The 18,136-nt window shown below is 34.1% G+C and overlaps 2 protein-coding genes across 2 annotated transcripts; one reads left to right on the forward strand and one right to left on the reverse strand.

Annotated features, from left to right (window-relative positions):
* Positions 1-9,101: 9,101 nt before the first annotated feature.
* Positions 9,102-10,050, reverse strand: LOC132037146 (riboflavin synthase-like). The gene has a single exon (XM_059427604.1). It carries the CDS (start codon positions 10,006-10,008, stop codon positions 9,151-9,153), a length of 858 nt encoding a protein of 285 aa, XP_059283587.1. The 5' UTR covers positions 10,009-10,050; the 3' UTR covers positions 9,102-9,150.
* A 3,820-nt stretch (positions 10,051-13,870) lies between these two features.
* Positions 13,871-17,254, forward strand: LOC132037104 (protein STABILIZED1). The gene has a single exon (XM_059427563.1). It carries the CDS (start codon positions 14,010-14,012, stop codon positions 17,064-17,066), a length of 3,057 nt encoding a protein of 1,018 aa, XP_059283546.1. The 5' UTR covers positions 13,871-14,009; the 3' UTR covers positions 17,067-17,254.
* Positions 17,255-18,136: the final 882 nt, after the last annotated feature.

Here is an 18,136-nt window from a genome sequence, read left to right on the forward strand (position 1 = left end):
GCTTAAAAATGAAATAAAGGGGAACGGAAATAATAAATACCAAAAGATTTTAATTTCTATGGATAACTAAATAAATTATATGCTCACAAATTCATAAAATGTCAAAATATTTTCAAAATTATGATCTTCGCCAAGTTAATTTTTTTAACAAAATTGTGTTAGTTTATAAAACATTGAATCACTTGTGTTCTTTGGTATTTGCTAATTCATACATTTTTCCCGCTAATTTCATACCAAACTTGCTTCCTAAAAAAAGTTTCTTTTAAATTTTTTGTTTAGGTTAATTTATCATTTGGTGTATGATTAATCTGAATTTGCGCCAGAAAATCCCTACTTTGGAAGTAAAGTACTCCCTATCAAAGACGATTCAATATCCCAGTCTCGAATCCTATACCTCTAGTTAAGGATGTAAGGGTACTTATCGCTTCACCAACTTTAATAAATAGAAATTATGTGAGTAAGAAATTTTTATAATTGTAAAGACTTATCCGCTACATTAAATTAATTATGCAACAGAAAAATATGACGAAAGTTATACTTTTTTAATTAAAGTTACTGCTCTTACATAATGAATTTGAACCTGGGCTTAGCACGGGCCTCCTCTCCTGCAACTTGTATCTTAAATAATGTTATGTATCATAAGATATATATTGAGATCCGGGTTATGATAATGCCAAACACTTCATTGCAATAACTTATCAAAAAAAGTTGTTTGCTGAAAAATAACGAAACACAAAACTATGCAGAAATTTTCTTTAACCAATGTCACAAACTCTACAATTCTATAATTTTATACTAAAGGTATTTTCATAGATTAATTATTTTAAGTAGTTCTGATTGTCTCTGTTGCTCGTATATTGTTTATGAGAAGAAGAAACATATGAGATATTATGTTGTATGGAAGTTCTGTTCCAGTTTCTTCTACAATTTATTTGTTACGTAGTTTAGGATTCTGCTAGCAATACATGCCCGTGCGATGCACGGCCCGAATATGTCTATTCATTTTAATTAATCAGTCTTTAAGGCGTGTATTTTGAAAATAACTTTTAAAAATATTGTAATTGTTATTATATATAGCAACATATACAAAATGTATTTTATGTACCATCACTTTAGTTATAATTTAAAAATGGAGTTGATGGAATTAAGTCTATGAGATGGAAAGAGTCGACTTTTTCTCATTATCGTAATGATGAAAGTTGTTCGTCGATGTAAAAGAAAATTAGTAAGAATATGAGGGAAAATTAATATTTTGATTCTAAATTTTTTCTTTTAAATTCTTTAATATTTTATATGTATACCGAGGTTGATATCCATTTCAATTAAGTAACTGTTCAGATCCAAACATAAGAACCATAGTTGTATATATTGAATTTTTTAAAAGCAAAACTAATAAAATATTTTTATTAAATTAATTAAAAAATATATTATAATTTTTTATGTTAACAATTATAGATAAAACAAATTGTTACAAAGAAATCAAAATTAGAAAGGTATATGTTATATCATTAATCACCAAATTTTAATTCTGAAATGAAAATATAAAGAAAACAATAACCAGAGACTGCAAAGAAGAGTAAAAAAGTAAAAGTACTGATAATAAAGGAAAACGGGGATAAAAGTTACTCCCCCCTTCACTTTTACTTGTTGACGTTAACATATCAAGAAAAAAAATTCTTCTTTTTATTTTACCCTTCACATTAATTATTCATTTTCAAATCATTTTCTGAGGGTATTGAGACTATATACCAATAAATATGGATATTATGATAAAATATAGTATACTTTATTTATTAATTCTCAAAGAACGTGAAAAGTTAAGTGAACAAGTTATCTGTAGGAGAATTAAAATAACTTTTGGTACAAATTTATATTGCTAATGTTCGTCATCTCTTCACGTTTAAAGTATTGACAAAGAAGAAAAACGAAGATAAAAGTCACTCCCTCTGTTTATTTTTACTTGTCCACATTAACATATCAAGATAAAGAAACTAATATGGTAATTATTAATTAGTATGAAACTTCAATTATGTTGATTGTGTATAAGGATAACGACTACACATATATTATAGGCATATATATTTGTATACATGTCATCCTTTTTCTTGTATTCTTTATTTATCATGGCGACTGTCAAGCTACGCAACGCAAGAAGAGTGAGGAGAATCATGCAGAAGGGGCCAACCATTAATTTCCATGGAATAAATGAGTGAATATTTGTGTGTTCTTATTATTAATTTTACCCTTTAATTACTCATTTTTAAATTATTTTCGAAGGCTATTGAGACTTACACCAATAAATATGAATATTATGATATAATATATACTTTCTCTGTCCCATATTACTTGTCACTTTCTCTTTTGCACGCCCGTTAAGAAATTAGAAGTAAAAGATTTATTTTACTATCTTACCCCTATCTCTCTCCAACAAATACATTTATTTTCAAGAACATTTATTACTAAGGGTAAGATGGGAAAGATTTAATTAATTTTATCTTATAATTTTATCTTAGTTTTGTAAATGAACAAGTAATTTGGACATACATTTTTAGTAATGTGACCAAGTAATATGAGACGGAGAGGATAAGATGTAAAACATTTAATTAAATTTATTTTGGTTCTGTAAATGAACAAGTAATTTGGACATATATTTTTAGTAATATTGAATACTTCATTTATGAACAAGTAAAAATACACGAACGAAATAAATATATGTCGGACAATTAAAATTGAAATGCATACTTGTATACATGAGCAGAGAATAAATATTCAGTAAAAAAAATAGTTTAGTAATGTGGCCAAGTAATATGGAATGGAGGGAGTACTTCATTTATTAATTCTTAAAGAACTTGAAAAGTCAAAAGTCAACAAGTATAAGTGAACGGAGGAAATAAATGTGTCGGAGAATTAAATTTAAAGTGCATACGGGTATACATGAGAAGAGATAAATATTCAGTAATATGACATATGACCACGTGGTATAAAAAGGTAGTTGGTTAAAATGTACAATTTATATAGCTTGTGGTACAAATTTCTATTGTTGTGTTAGTCTTCTCTTCACACTTAGATATATTAGAAATAGAAAAGAAGAAAAATATAGAATAGAAAAATAGACATATATTTTTTGTAATGATCAAGTAATATGGACGAAGGGAGTGCTTCATTTTTATTAATTCTTAAAGAACGTGAAAAGTCAAGTATAGTAATGTGACTAAGTTATATGGGACAAAGAGAGTACTTCATTTATTAATTCTTAAAGAACGTGAAAAGTCAAGTAATGTGGCCAAGAAATATGGGACGAAAGGAGTACTTGATTTATTAATTCTTAAATAATATGAAAAGTCAAAAGTGAATAAGTAAAAGTGTACAGAGAAAATAAATATGTGTCGGATAATTAAAATTGAAGTGCATACAAGTATACATGGGAAGAAAATAAATATTCAGCAAAAATGTGAAAAGTTAAAAGTGAATAAGTAAAAGTGCACAGAGGAAATAAATATGTGTCGAACAATTAAATTTGAAGTGCACACATGTATATATGAGAAGAGAATAAATATTCAGTACTATGACATATATCCACATGGGATTTATAACAAATTAAAGTGCACGGAGGAAATAAATTTGCTAAGGAGAATTAAAGTTGAACTGCATATGTCTATACATGAGAAGAGAATAGATATTCAGCTAGAACATGGGAAGAAAATAAATATTCAGCAAGTATACATGGGAAGAAAATAAATATTCAGCAAAAACGTGAAAAGTCAAAAGTGAACAAGTGAAAGTGCACGGAGGAAATAAATGTGTCGGAGAATTAAAATTGAAGTGCATACGTGTATACATGGGAAGAAAATAAATATTCAGCAAAAACGTGAAAAGTCAAAAGTGAACAAGTAAAAGTACACGGAGGAAATAAATATGTGTCGAAGAATTAAATTTGAAGTGCACACATGTATATATGAGAAGAGAATAAATATTCAGTACTATGACATATATCCACATGGGATTTATAACAAATTAAAGTGCACGGAGGAAATAAATTAGCGTAGGAGAATTAAAATTGAACTGCATATACATACATGAGAGAGAGAATAGATATTCAAATAACACGAAAAAATAAAAAAAGTGAACAAATAAAAGTACAAAGAGGGAATAAATGTGTCGGAGAATTGAATTTGAAGTATATACGTCTATACATGCGAAGGGAATAAATATTAAGTACTATGACATATGTCTACGTGGGATATAAAAATAGTTGGTTAAACTGTACAATTTATATAAATTATGGTACAAGCATTCATTGCGTGTATAATTTTTAAAGCCCATGGTACAACCATGGGAAGCTGTGTTCGTTCCTTTACCCCATTTATATATAATAGAAAAGTTGAGTAACGTGTATGAATATAGTTTTTATATAGGACTAAAAAGACTGTTTCTCTGGAATTATCCCATTCCTAATGTGAATACAAATAAATATTATTTGGTTATTTTATCTTATTTTCCAGTTGTCGAGATCTCCACTCCGTAGTTCATGCGTAAGCCTTTGAACATCCTTCCTCAATCAAGATACGCAACCAACTTCTCTATCGATTAAGTTATACATCATTAGTGTAAGAAATTTTAATAATATCAAGTCACGTATTGAGTATCTATAAGTAAACCTCTTTAAATTTTAAAAGACAAATCCTAAATTTGAGTCAGTACGTAAATATATAAGATACCGTAGCACCTATTACAATTTCGTGATAATGGATCTGAACTTCGTATATGCACACACTTTTTAGGAGTTGTTGACCATATAAATGTTTTAAGTATATCCGCTTTGCATGGCCTAAAATAAAAGTAAAGAGATAAGAATTACAGCACGCAGCAATCACTGTCAGCATCTTTATTAGTGTGAAACGGAGTAGTACTCCAATAGCTAAACGCTTCTTAGAATTAACTTGCGTCCAATCACCATTGACATGATCACATGAAACATGTTTACTAAAGTTTGACTAATTAATAGAAAATGGAACGTCATTTATGAGGCACCAAACGATTATATTGGCATATATCTTCAGTCAAATTTATTACCACTATTCATTTAAAAAAGTTATGATCAAAAGGCAATACAAAAAAGATTTCACCTTGGGGACCAATATAGGATGAAAGATGTCTCCAAAGATAAGAAGATTATGTCAGTCTCTCCAGTTCCTATCAGCAAGTAGCCCTCTACCATCACTCCAAAACTTAAGCAGCTCTTTTTTTAAAGTTAATCATCTGGTACCGAAAGAGTCGTAGTATTATTATTGTAGTTTTTTGTCTAAATTATGATATTATTTATTATTTCTTGTACTTTGATTATTTTATTAATTTGTGATAGTTATGACTTTTACTTTTTCCAGACTTCTTTATCATGCTTTTATAGTAATTTTCATTATTTTTTATCTTCGCTTTACATTCTTGTCTTTGATTGTGATGGCGTTATATTGGAATCGGAACACCTTCATCGAAAGTAGGAGTAAGGTCTGATGCATTTTACCCTTTCAATGTGCGTTGCCCTTTGTGAGATTGCATCTGGCACCCAAAATTCACTTACCAAATTAATCTGGATTCACGCGAGTAAGGCCTACTGAAACCCAGAATCACTTTTGAGGGTAAAGAAAACCCAACTATCTCGCCATAACACACCCATCCGTGGTTACACAATTGTTATTGGGACCTGTTCACTTTGAGTCTTACACTACATGAAGTTCTACATATGCAATAGCAAGCACTCAAAGAGAGGCCTACTACCAGCAGTAACATCTGTGAAAAGCTTCAAGCCAATAAATATTAAATAGATAAATTGTAACCAATGCATTAACATACTTGCTATTTACCATCCTTTAAATTTATTGGTAGTTGTGGAATTAGGGGAAAGCAGAAGTACCCAACCCCTAGGCTTTGATGTTCTAATGTTGACACTTCAAGAAATTTATTTCAAAGTGACCTGCAACAAAGATACTTCTGTTCCAAGAACTTCAAAGACCACTGCCTGCTGATTTTAAAATTCCAAAAGAAACAGAAGCCTGCAGATATAAAAAGCGCAAAGAGGTAAAGCAATGTGCTAAGCTTTTCCTTTTCTTTCTTTTTCCCCCCTTCCCTACCTCTGTCCCAATTTATGTGATACACTTTTTTTTTAGTCTGTCCCAAAAAGAATGATACATTTCTATATTTAGAAATAATTTAATTTGAAAGTTCCCTTTTACCTTTAATGAAATAATTTTCAGCCACACAAATATTTATGACTTGTTTTAAACCACAAATTTCAAAAGTCTTCTTGTCTTTCTTAAACTCCATACCCAGTCAAACTATATCACATAAATTGGGATGGAGGGAGTAGTCTACTGTGACAACTAAAACATACGCCCAGACTTTTTGCGGCCATCTCAGAAATAGAATATAACAGTAGGAACTGAGCAAGAAACAGAAATGCTGATAAAAAAAAAAGTCCTTTGAAGCACAGCCACAAATGATGCAACAATTTTTTACCTTAAGAATAGTGGTTGACATACTTATGTTGTGCCTGAAACACAAACTGGGTGCAGTACTACATATAACCTCTACTGCTTCTCTTGGCATCATCTTTATCCTTGAGAATTCTTGAAGTAAAAAAGAAAAGCCAGCATTATTTTTTTATTCTTGCCAGAGCACAAGAACAAAATAACTCTTCAAAACTCTAGCCAGCCAAATGAATGTCAAACCTATAAGTAACACCGAGGTAACGAGATAAAAGATTAACTACGTCCAGTACAAGTCCTGTATCCATCGTATTCTTCTGTGTAAGTAAAGACTAGCAGGCATTCTCTAGCACCAGTTCTTCTGACTCGCAGTGAGAACTGAGAGCTTGCTCGAATACAGCCTTTACTTTATTGTTGTAATCTTTTATCTTTTAGGTGCGGATAGGTTCATAGGAGGACTTGGTTACATAAGAATTCAACTAGAATGAATAAGAAAGGGAATCTGAAATACTCTTAAGTAGAAGGCCGAGTTGAAATATCTTTCTAAAACAAGAGATATACAGCACAAATTTTTCTATGCAAAGGGTCAGTTCACTATTTATGTTTGTAAAACTTGATCAAACTCTAAAAAGATCTATGCAGATGCACATCCCCAGACTATGAAAGACGAGAAGTCTGGAAATCAGGGAAATATCAAAGATAAAAAAGATCTAATTCGCAAAACCATATATTAGCAACATGTTTTCTGATTTCTCATTGAATCATAAGTAAACATGCAAGACAGTATCCCCCCATTGGACCAAATTCTTTTACAGAAAAAAGCTCAAAATGTCAAAAATCACAGAGGAGAGAAGTGAAGCTCCAAATATGCTAAAACTACAGAAAAGCTCCAATGCTAATATGTTACCAACTCTATTCTCACATAGCTCCATACTGCAGGAACTAGCCTGATACTTATACAGGCAAGATTTTGTATCAGACATGTTTGAGACCAGGAAATCACACACTTTTAGATTTTCTTTCCCGATTTTCTGAAATGTTCCGAGTATCTGGGCAAAACTCAACATGTCAGAATTCACCCTTCCACATGTTTGCCATTAAGTCATAAGTGGAACTGATTTTAAGAGAAAGTAACTACACTGAATGACTAATTGAGACAAGCGATGGTTGAAAGCTGCTTAAAATGGAATCATAATCTCGTTCAATCAAGCAATTATCAATTAATAGCTTAACCTACTAGCAGTGCAAGGAATAACCCTATACATTGCAAGAAGAAAAAAGGACCAAATAACAAAAAGAACAAAATCAGCATGAGCAATCTCAATCCTGAACAAGATTTCACAACTCTTTAATACTATAAAACTTGAACCACCTTAGCGTGCAACAAAAAAGTGACTTCTCTTTCATTGGCGTTTACACTATGTGAACCCGAGCGCATTACCACACCAGTACAATTAAGCATAAAATATGTCTTCATAGTTGCAGCTTGAGTTTTATCCCCATTGATTGTGTGCTACTTATATTACTAAATTCAAGTATAAACATTCAGATATTTTTTGCAAGCCCCAATCCAGGTGATATTGTTTACTTTATTTCATTGAAACATATCCCGAAACATATAAATATTTTACATATTGAATCGCAGGATTTTACAGAATATGTTTAGGCGATGAAACTTACATTACAGTTTCTGAAGGGTACATTCCAGCAGAACTCACATGAATTTATCATCTGATGTGTTGTGAACTCTAAGTACCAGTGTAGGAGAGGTATTGAACTTATCTGACACCTGCATTGTTTTTTTTACTAAATACTCGCGAACATGTGGCCAAGTCCTCCAATAAATCCAAAGGGATTTTTCCAAATACTGTTTTACCCTAAGAACTCTTACAAATGGGTAGATCAGCCCAAAAAAGTTCAGTTAGACAACTTGAGGAGATTCAGTCTATCAAATTACACATACTTAAGCTAAAAGAGGTCAATGATGAATCATTTGTTTGGAAAATCATCTCAAAACTTATCCGTCAAAGACTGAAGGTTGCGGGTCACTGAAAGGGGATACCCCAATGCTAGAGGTTTAAACCTTTTAGCTATACAAGCTTTTACAACTCGTAAGCAAACACTAGCATACAAATGAGCAGAACCAATAGGTAACAATCTTGTTCAACAAACAACTACCATAGAATAGCTTGCCATATAGCAATGTGATCAAACTGTTGACATTCAATAGCTAAAATCAGTTTCCGCAATCACAATTCTGAAACGTGATTTCACAACTCATTCATACTGTAATGACTAGTGACATCTTAGCTAGGAATTAAAAGGTGCATTCTCCCTCCAATGGCAGATTAACAGATCAGTCCAATCAGTATAATGAGACTATCTTTACTTTCTGTTTGGGTTTTTCCTACATAGATAGTCTGCTACTGATACTACTAAATTCAAGTATAAAGGTTCAGATGCCTTTGCTTTGACCAAATCCGAGCCCAGGTGATATGGTTTGTTTTTATTTCACTGAAACACTATCCAGAATACACCTTGAGAGAGTCGGGAAAGAACATCGACTTTTTTTTATTTTGAATTGTTGAAACTACTCCAAAATTCAAGATACAAAATTTTGCGAAAGCAAGTTACAAAGACAAAATGAAGGACAAAGAAACAACCTTTTTCATGAAGATTTGATGGAATCCACAAAGCCACTACTAAGAAGCCTCTCCACATACTTGCCCAATATATCCACCTCAAGATTAACCTTCTGTCCCACTTTCTTCATTGGAATCACCACATTTTGCTGAGTGTAAGCCACCAACATGAAGTTAAAACATTCCTCTTCATCAAACACATCAACTACAGTCAAACTAGTCCCATCCACAGCAATAAATCCTTTAGGCACAATATACCTCAAAATTTCTTTCCCAGTCTTAACCTTCACCCACAAAGAATCCCCTTCAGGTTTAAGCTCAACAATCTCACCAGTACCATCAACATGTCCTTGCACAAAATGACCACCCATTCTAGTACTAGGTCTTAAAGCCCTTTCCAAATTAACCAAAGACCCTTTTTCCAATTCAATTAAGGAAGTCTTTCTAAGTGTTTCTGGAGCCAATCCAACACTAAATTCCAACTTCTGGGTATCGAAATCAGCAACAGTTAAACAAGTACCGTTGACAGAAATGCTGTCGCCTAGGTTGATGTCATCAAGAATGAGTTTAGCCTGGATTATCATGGTGAAACTGTCGGGTTGGGTGTAACCAAGTTGCTTGATTTGACCCATTTCTTCAACTATGCCGGTAAAAAGGGAAGTGATTGGAGTTGAAGAAATACGACATTGTGGGGTTTTTAGGGACCTGATAAAGAGATGAGAAATGGGAGGAGTGGATTTGAGAAAGAGGGGTTGTGGGGATAGTGTTGTTTTGAGGTGTTGGGGATTACATAGTAGATTGAAGATGGTAGGGTTTTTGTTGGAGACTGATGATGGGTTTAAGGGCTTGGAAAAAGAAGACACTGAAAATTGGAATGATGCCATCGGTTCGTCTGGTTCTCTGCTGAACTTTCAATGGAATGGTTGGGGTTGACCGTTTCCCATCTTACTGACCCCGTTTGAAACCATGGTTTGAAAGTAGATTTCAAATCATATTTAGACATGTAATTTGAATATTTTAAGTTATATTTTTTTTATAGATATAAAATTTTTACAAATTATGAAAACTATCAAAACATTTTCATTAGCATAGAATCTACCAACAAGCGAATCATAGTTTATAACAAAATTATGAGATTAATGTTAAGAGCTTTTCTAAAAAATACAACATCAATTAATCAAACTCTCTCAATAAAATCAAAATTTAACATGAATAGTAATGTAACTACTATTTAATATAAAATATAATTTTTTCACAAAATTAAAGGTTGGTAGACATAAGTAAAGGTTGGTGAAAGTTAATGAGATTGGTAAATGATTAATGGGGGTAATTGTTAAAAATATTTACCAACTTATGGATCTTTTTTTACAAAATATTAACTTATGGGTTAAATTTTATATTTAAAAAAATTGAAACCATGGTTTCAAACCCCAAATCATACTTTTTGGATGATTTGGGTTCAATTTTTTCAAATCGAGAAAATGATGAAAATTGATGACCAAACGGTTATTTTTTGAAAATTGATACCAAAACTAAATGTCCCCAATGGTAATTTTCTTATGGGATAATTTCAGACCTCTTATGTTTAACCTCATAACAGTCACTTCTCTCGTGGTTGGTTTAAGATATTACGTTTACCTCTTTTATTTTGAAGTTTTTTTTGATGAAACTTATTTTAATGATAATCTATCTAACAACATTCCAAAAATATCTTTTTGTGACATTTATATAAATATTCAATACTCTTACATGATTGGTAATATAAATTTCGTTGAAGTTTTTAATATGTATATATATTTGGCTTGAATTTGGATTCACAAGATGAATCAACCGATGAAAAAACTAAATTATGTTTCAAAATCTAAAGAATTAACCATAAGTATTGAGAAGTATAAATCAATGGGTAATGCTACATGCCTATTGGCGGAAAAATATTTATATAAACATTACTTCTTTCATCTAACATCAATAAATACAATTTTTGATTTGATAATTTTTTGGACTTAAGAATTATAAATAAACAATGTTCAAGTATAAAAAAAGTTGCAAGTACGTACCAGATAGTATTTTATTTCTCCGATAGTAAACTGTGTTTATTTTAATAAACTATTAACAATTTTTGTACTTCAAATATTACATATGTAACTGAAAAGATTACATCTAAAATTTAATATGTTTAAGTAGTAGCAATTATCAAGTTCTGTAGTTTACTACAAGAAATAATTAAATGCATTCAATGAAAAATGGTGCAGGGTGCAGCGCTGTAGGTGAATATTTCTAAGTCTAAAGTTAACTTTGAAGATTTTCGTCCAAAATTTAGTAGTATTCAATATAATGTCAAGAAAGAGCAATTCTGATCATTGAAATAATTTTGGTTACAAAAACATCAAAATAAGGGAGGTGGTGTAATACCTGAAACCACAATGGAAGTGAGTGTTACAAGTTTAAAGGTGAGGGGAGGTCTCTGGGAGGTCTCTGGGAGGTCTCTGAAATTATCATTTTTTAAATTTATTTACAGAAAATGCATTTAAAAAAATTATTGTAAGCTAACTTGTAATTTTTTTTTTGGGAAAATGGCCAAATATACCCTTTACTTTGTTTTATTGGCCAACTTTATCCTTCGTTAGTAATTGTGAACAAATATACCTCCGAATTTGTCTACAAAGTTTCCACTTGTACCCCTATTTCGATGGAAAGCCCAAATCAAATTAAATTACCCGATTTTAAGAAAATTCCCCAATCTTAAGAAACTTAAGTAAATTATGGACAAGAGGATCAATATGATCAAGTAAATAAAATAATAGACAAGAAGAAGTAAGATAATCGTACAAAAAAAAAATTGTTATTCAAAGTAAATAGCTCGAGCTAATACAATTTTTGATTTCTCGATAATTTTGTCAAAGCGTTATCTTTGTAAACAATGAACAAGAGTAAAGAAATTGCTTAAGAATGCCTGTTTTGTTACATTTTTTTGCACGGATTGTAAATTTGGGGTGGTCTTTAAATTTTGCCCCTCAAATTTGTGATCTTTAAATTTTACCTATTTGTGGTGTAAAATTTTGCTGAAAAGATGACGATCTAAACCCCGCCGCATAAAATAAAAAAATAATTTAAGCAAGGCGGGGATCAGTATCAAAGATCCATTATTTGAGAAAAAGATAAAGTTATTCAATGTAAATGTCTGCAAGTGGAGCGCTGTTTAGGTAAACATAACTAAAAGTTAACTTTAAGATTTTCGTCCAAAATTTAGTAGTTTCAATATAATGTTTTGGACAAAAAAAAGCTTCTGGTTTATAAAGATGCTTTAAGGATTAATTGGCTAGGACTTAAGTGATCTCTTTGTTTAGATTCTAAAGAGTGTACATATTTGAAGGCATCGGAAGATATTATGTGGGAATTGAAAAAGAAATTAAGTACATCAACTTCAATATTTACATAGGTTTACGTTTGTAACTATGTTCTAACACGATTGAAGTGGTTAAAAAAAAAAAATACATATATATGCTTCAAGACAAAGTTTGCTTTTGGGGGAAGGCGTAAGTATCCATGTTAATGGGCAAACTTTTATCCTTCGTTAGTAATTGTGAAGGAATTATCGAAGTTATGCGACTTGTCTACAAAGTTTCCCTTGGCATAAGTATTCGATGGAAAGACTAAATCAAATTAAATTACCGATTTTTAAGAAATTTTATCTTAAGAAACTTAAGAAAATTATCACATAGAGGATCCGGCATATGATCAAGTAAATAAAATAATAGACAAGAACAAGTAAGATAATCGTAAAGAAAAATATTGTTATTCAAAGTAAACTTGCCTTGCGAGCCTTTTTTTAAAATTTTGACTGCTACGAGGGTTCGAACTCCTGATTGTCAAAGCGTTAATTTTAAAGATTTGAAATATGAGTAAAGAAATTGCTTAAGAATGCTTGTTTTGTTATTAGATTTCAGATACCCTTATAATAGAACGAGAAGTCTTATTTATAATAAAGTTGTGAGGTGCACGATCCATGAATCATGCCCTTTGTATTACCAATATTAATGTTATGACTTATGACAATGAATGCCAATAAAGAATAATAATGCACATTTAATATTGAGGGAGACCCGGGATTTCCAGTAATGGTTGTTCATTGAGCTTTAGTGCATTGGTATGATTCCCTAGATCCTTTACGACTTTTGTTTCCAGAGACGAGGTTCCACACTACTTCTCCGGGGCTACACGAGCTGTTGCTGCTACGTGTCGTCATTCAATACGTTCACTTGGTGTTTACATATTTTACTCATTACATGGTGTCTCCCCCTATTCTAAATATTTTTTTTTTAGGCTCTATCATATCCAAAATTCAAATAGCATTGGTGAAAAGATTTCTTTTTCTTTTTCCGAACATTCAGAAATAAGCTTAGTAAGCAAGTCTAGATTTTGAATAATTATTTCTCATTATTTCACCTATATGTAATGAAAGTATCTATTGATATTCCAGGACCTCAGTTATATTCTTTTCGAAAGTTTATAGCACAAATCGAAACACTCTATGTTTTATATGAACTCTAAACGCAAAATTGTTTTTTCATAAACTAAAAACGAAATCAAAATTCGTCCAAAAATCAATCTTGATACCACATTTTACTAAAGTATGTAAGAAATATCATTTATTTAGGTAAAAAAAGAAAAGAAAAGAAGAACTTATTAGATATGTACACTTGTACTAATAAAGTTTCTTAAAAATTGCTAAGCTAGTAGTAAAAGGTCTGTTATACATTTCTAAACCGCCTATCGTACTCCATTTTCAGTTTACACCGACTTGCCTGTGATCCAAATCTATATCAACACTTGCAAAAAAAACTGAAAGTATTCTGGCAACAATTTTGCTCAAACAACAACACTCATGGTGTTCATCAATCTCCCAAACCACAAAACCCTAACCCTAAACATCAATCCATCTACATCTTCACTCCAAACCCTAACCCTACAAATCCATGAAAAAACCCAAATCCCAATCACCCAACAACGCCTCTATTCATCCTGCAAACGTCTAATTAACCCCAAACAACCCTTATCCGATTTGGGTATTTCCCCAAATTCAACCCTAACCTTACACATCCCTCTATTAGGAGGTATGCAAGCACCCGTTGCCCCGAAAGCCCGGCTCGATTTCCTCAACACACGGCCCCCCGCGAATTACGTCGCGGGTTTGGGCCGTGGGGCAACGGGATTCACGACCCGGTCCGATATCGGCCCGGCCCGTGCTGCCCCCGACCTCCCTGATCGTGCTGCGGGTGCCCAGGCACCCGCGGCGCCCGGTGTTGGTCGGGGACGTGGGAAAGAGGAAGATGATAATGAGGATGATGCTGAGGAAAAAGGGTATGATGAGAATCAGAAATTTGATGAGTTTGAAGGTAATGATGTGGGGTTGTTTGCATCAGCTGAGTATGATGAGGATGATAAAGAAGCTGATGCTATTTGGGAGAGTATTGATCAGAGAATGGATTCGAGGCGGAAAGATAGGAGAGAAGCTAGGTTAAAGCAAGAGATTGAGAAGTATCGAGCTTCGAATCCGAAGATTACTGAACAGTTTGCTGATTTGAAGAGGAAATTGTATACATTGTCTAGTGATGAGTGGGATAGTATACCTGAAATAGGGGATTATTCGTTACGGAATAAGAAGAAGAGGTTTGAGAGTTTCGTGCCTGTTCCCGATACCCTTTTGGAGAAGGCGAGACAGGAGAAAGAACATGTGAGTGCGTTGGATCCGAGGAGTAGGATAGTTGGTGGAATGGAGACGCCTTCTTCGCAGACGCCTGTTGCTGATTTGACTGCGGTGGGTGAAGGGAGAGGAACCGTGTTGTCGGTGAGGTTGGATAGGATTTTGGACTCGGTTACTGGGCAAACGGTCGTGGATCCTAAGGGATATTTGACTGATTTGAAGAGTATGAAGATTACTAGCGATGCTGAGATTTCCGATATAAAGAAGGCTAGATTGTTGCTTAAGTCGGTTACTCAGACGAATCCGAAGCATCCTCCTGGTTGGATAGCAGCTGCTAGATTGGAGGAGGTTGCAGGGAAGATGCAGGTAGCAAGACAGTTGATAAAGAAAGGTTGTGAAGAGTGTCCTAAGAATGAGGATGTTTGGTTGGAGGCGTGTCGTTTGGCGAGCCCGCTGGAGGCTAAGGCAGTGATTGCTCAAGGTGTTAAAGCAAATCCTAACTCGGTAAAGTTGTGGATGCAGGCTTCAAAGTTGGAGGAAGATACAGCGAACAAGAGCCGTGTGTTGAGGAAAGGCTTAGAGCATATCCCCGATTCGGTGAGGTTGTGGAAAGCTGTTGTGGAGTTGGCTAATGAAGAAGATGCTAGACTTTTGCTTCAGAGGGCTGTGGAATGCTGCCCATTGCATGTGGAGCTTTGGCTTGCTCTTGCTAAGTTGGAAACTTATGAAAATGCTAAGAAGGTACTTAACAAGGCTAGAGAAAAGCTACGTAAAGAGCCTGCCATTTGGATCACTGCAGCTAGGCTTGAAGAAGCCAATGGGAATTCTGCTTCAGTTGGGAAAATTATTGAAAGGGCAATCAGGGCTTTGCAGAATGAAGGTTTGGAGATTGACAGGGAGGCTTGGATGAAGGAGGCTGAAGGATGTGAAAGAGCCGGTTCTCTTGGGACTTGCCAAGCTATAATAAATAACACTGTTGGGGTTGGTGTTGAGGAAGAAGATAGGAAGAGGACCTGGGTTGCTGATGCTGAGGAGTGCAAGAAAAGGGGTTCTATTGAAACGGCAAAATACATTTATGCACATGCTCTTACTGTATTTAGAACTAAGAAAAGCATCTGGCTTAAAGCTGCACAGCTCGAGAAAAGCCATGGCACTAGGGAATCGCTTGATGCACTTCTTCGAAAAGCAGTTACCTACATTCCAAAGGCTGAGGTTCTATGGTTGATGGGTGCCAAGGAGAAGTGGCTTGCTGGTGATGTTCCTGCAGCTCGAGCAATTCTGGAGGAAGCATTCGCTGCAATTCCTGATTCTGAGGAGATATGGCTTGCTGCTTTCAAGCTCGAGTTTGAGAACCGTGAGACAGAGAGGGCAAGGAAGCTTCTTGCTAAGGCACGTGAAAGGGGAGGCTTGGAACGTGTCTGGATGAAGTCAGCCATTGTGGAGAGAGAGCTTGGAAATGTGGATGAGGAGAGGAGATTGCTGGACGAAGCATTGAGGCGCTTCCCCTCATTTTTCAAACTTTGGTTGATGTTGGGACAGCTGGAAGAAAGACTTGGTAATTCTGACAAGGCAAAGGATGCCTTTGAGTCTGGCATTAAGCATTGCCCCAATTGTATACCCCTTTGGCTATCCCTTGCTTCTCTAGAGGAGAAGATGAATGGGCTGAGCAAAGCTCGAGCAGTTCTTACCATGGCCAGGAAGAAGAATCCTCAGAACCCTGAGCTATGGCTTGCAGCTGTGCGGGCTGAAGCTAGGCATGGCTACAAAAGGGAAGCTGATATTTCCATGGCTAAAGCATTGCAGGAGTGCCCCAACAGTGGCATTCTATGGGCTGCTTCAATTGAGATGGCGCCTCGGCCTCAAAGAAAAACCAAGAGCTCTGACGCTTTAAAGAAGTGTGATCATGATCCCCATGTTATTGCTGCTGTCGCTAAGCTGTTTTGGCAGGAGAGGAAAGTTGACAAAGCAAGAAATTGGTTCAACAGGGCAGTGACCCTTGCACCAGATATTGGTGATTTCTGGGCATTGTACTACAAATTTGAACAGCAGCATGGAGCAGAAGAGCAGAGGAGCGATGTGCTGAAGAGATGTGTTGCTGCAGAGCCAAAGCATGGTGAAAAATGGCAAGCTACAGCAAAGGCCGTAGAGAACTCTCATGAACCAACTGAAAGCATACTGAAGAAGGTGGTAGCCACACTAAAGAAGGAGGAGACTTTGGCTGAAAATAACCACAATTAATCTGCTGTATGTGTGAGTCTTTGTACTTGATAATCTAGCGAGATTTATAGGTTAGGAGACAGTAGTGAAAACATCCTTGTTTGAATTGTACTTCAAATGGTTGGATCTTGGTTGTATTTGTCACGTCATGGTGAGCTTATTATTGCAATTTTCCAGTTCTCATATTATGGCTGGATGGATATTTCTGATATTGTTCTCAACGTTATGTTTCTTGTTTTTTTTTTTTAATTTATTTTGGAGACAAGTGCGATGATTCCCTTTAACAGAAGGTTCAATCTTGTTTGGTAACTAAAATTCACTGTGTAACTTTTTTTTTTTTTTTGGTATGAGTAATTACCGGGGTAACTTTAAAGACAACAAAAGAAACAAAAGAAAATGATGGAAAAAGAGAAGCAATCAAGAGCTGGACTCATAATACTTCAGAGTTTAGACACTTAACTATGCTCAAACTGTTCTGAACTTCTGGTGTAATTATAATCAAAACTGTTCTGAACTTCTGATGCAATGAGTGTGGATTGTTATAGTAGAACAGATCCTGTTCAAGTAAGGTCATGAGTCTGGATTGGTATAGTAGTGCTTGATAAACCTGCTAACTTTCAGGTATCTGAATCATGTTACTTGATATGCTTTTAAATTCTGCTGTTTCCCATCTTAATTGACTTCTCCTAAGGACCAATACAATTGCTATCCGTTCAGCTTTAGCATACTTGGGATGCAGAATTTCATTAAATTTTATGCTGACTGACAGAAAGCTTTATATGACATGTTGACAGTTACAGTGAGATTCTGCCAGGACAGATTTTCTATCAGGTTGGACTGTGCTCTGCAGTCTTCTTGTTACTGGATTTCGTATTGATGCTGTCACTTCGTAAGATATAAGCTCTTTTCTTTCAGATCATGCAAAACAAATTTCAAGTCTGAAACTGATGAAGTTTCTGCATTTTTGTGCTTGTCTTGAGTTTACCGTATTTCCTCTATAATCTCATATCTCTTTTTTTTTTTTTTTTTTTTTTCACATGCCTTTTATGTTTTATCAAAGATCTCATGTACCTTTTTATGTATGTTACTCT

Source organism: Lycium ferocissimum, chromosome 11 (assembly GCF_029784015.1).
Source record: "Lycium ferocissimum isolate CSIRO_LF1 chromosome 11, AGI_CSIRO_Lferr_CH_V1, whole genome shotgun sequence".
In the NCBI taxonomy this organism is placed as follows: Eukaryota; Viridiplantae; Streptophyta; class Magnoliopsida; order Solanales; family Solanaceae; genus Lycium; species Lycium ferocissimum.

Excerpts from the sequence above, each read along its gene's own strand:
- LOC132037146 (XM_059427604.1), bottom strand. The coding sequence starts at position 10,008 with ATGGCATCATTCCAATTTTCAGTGTCTTCTTTTTCCAAGCCCTTAAAC.
- LOC132037104 (XM_059427563.1), top strand. The coding sequence starts at position 14,010 with ATGGTGTTCATCAATCTCCCAAACCACAAAACCCTAACCCTAAACATC.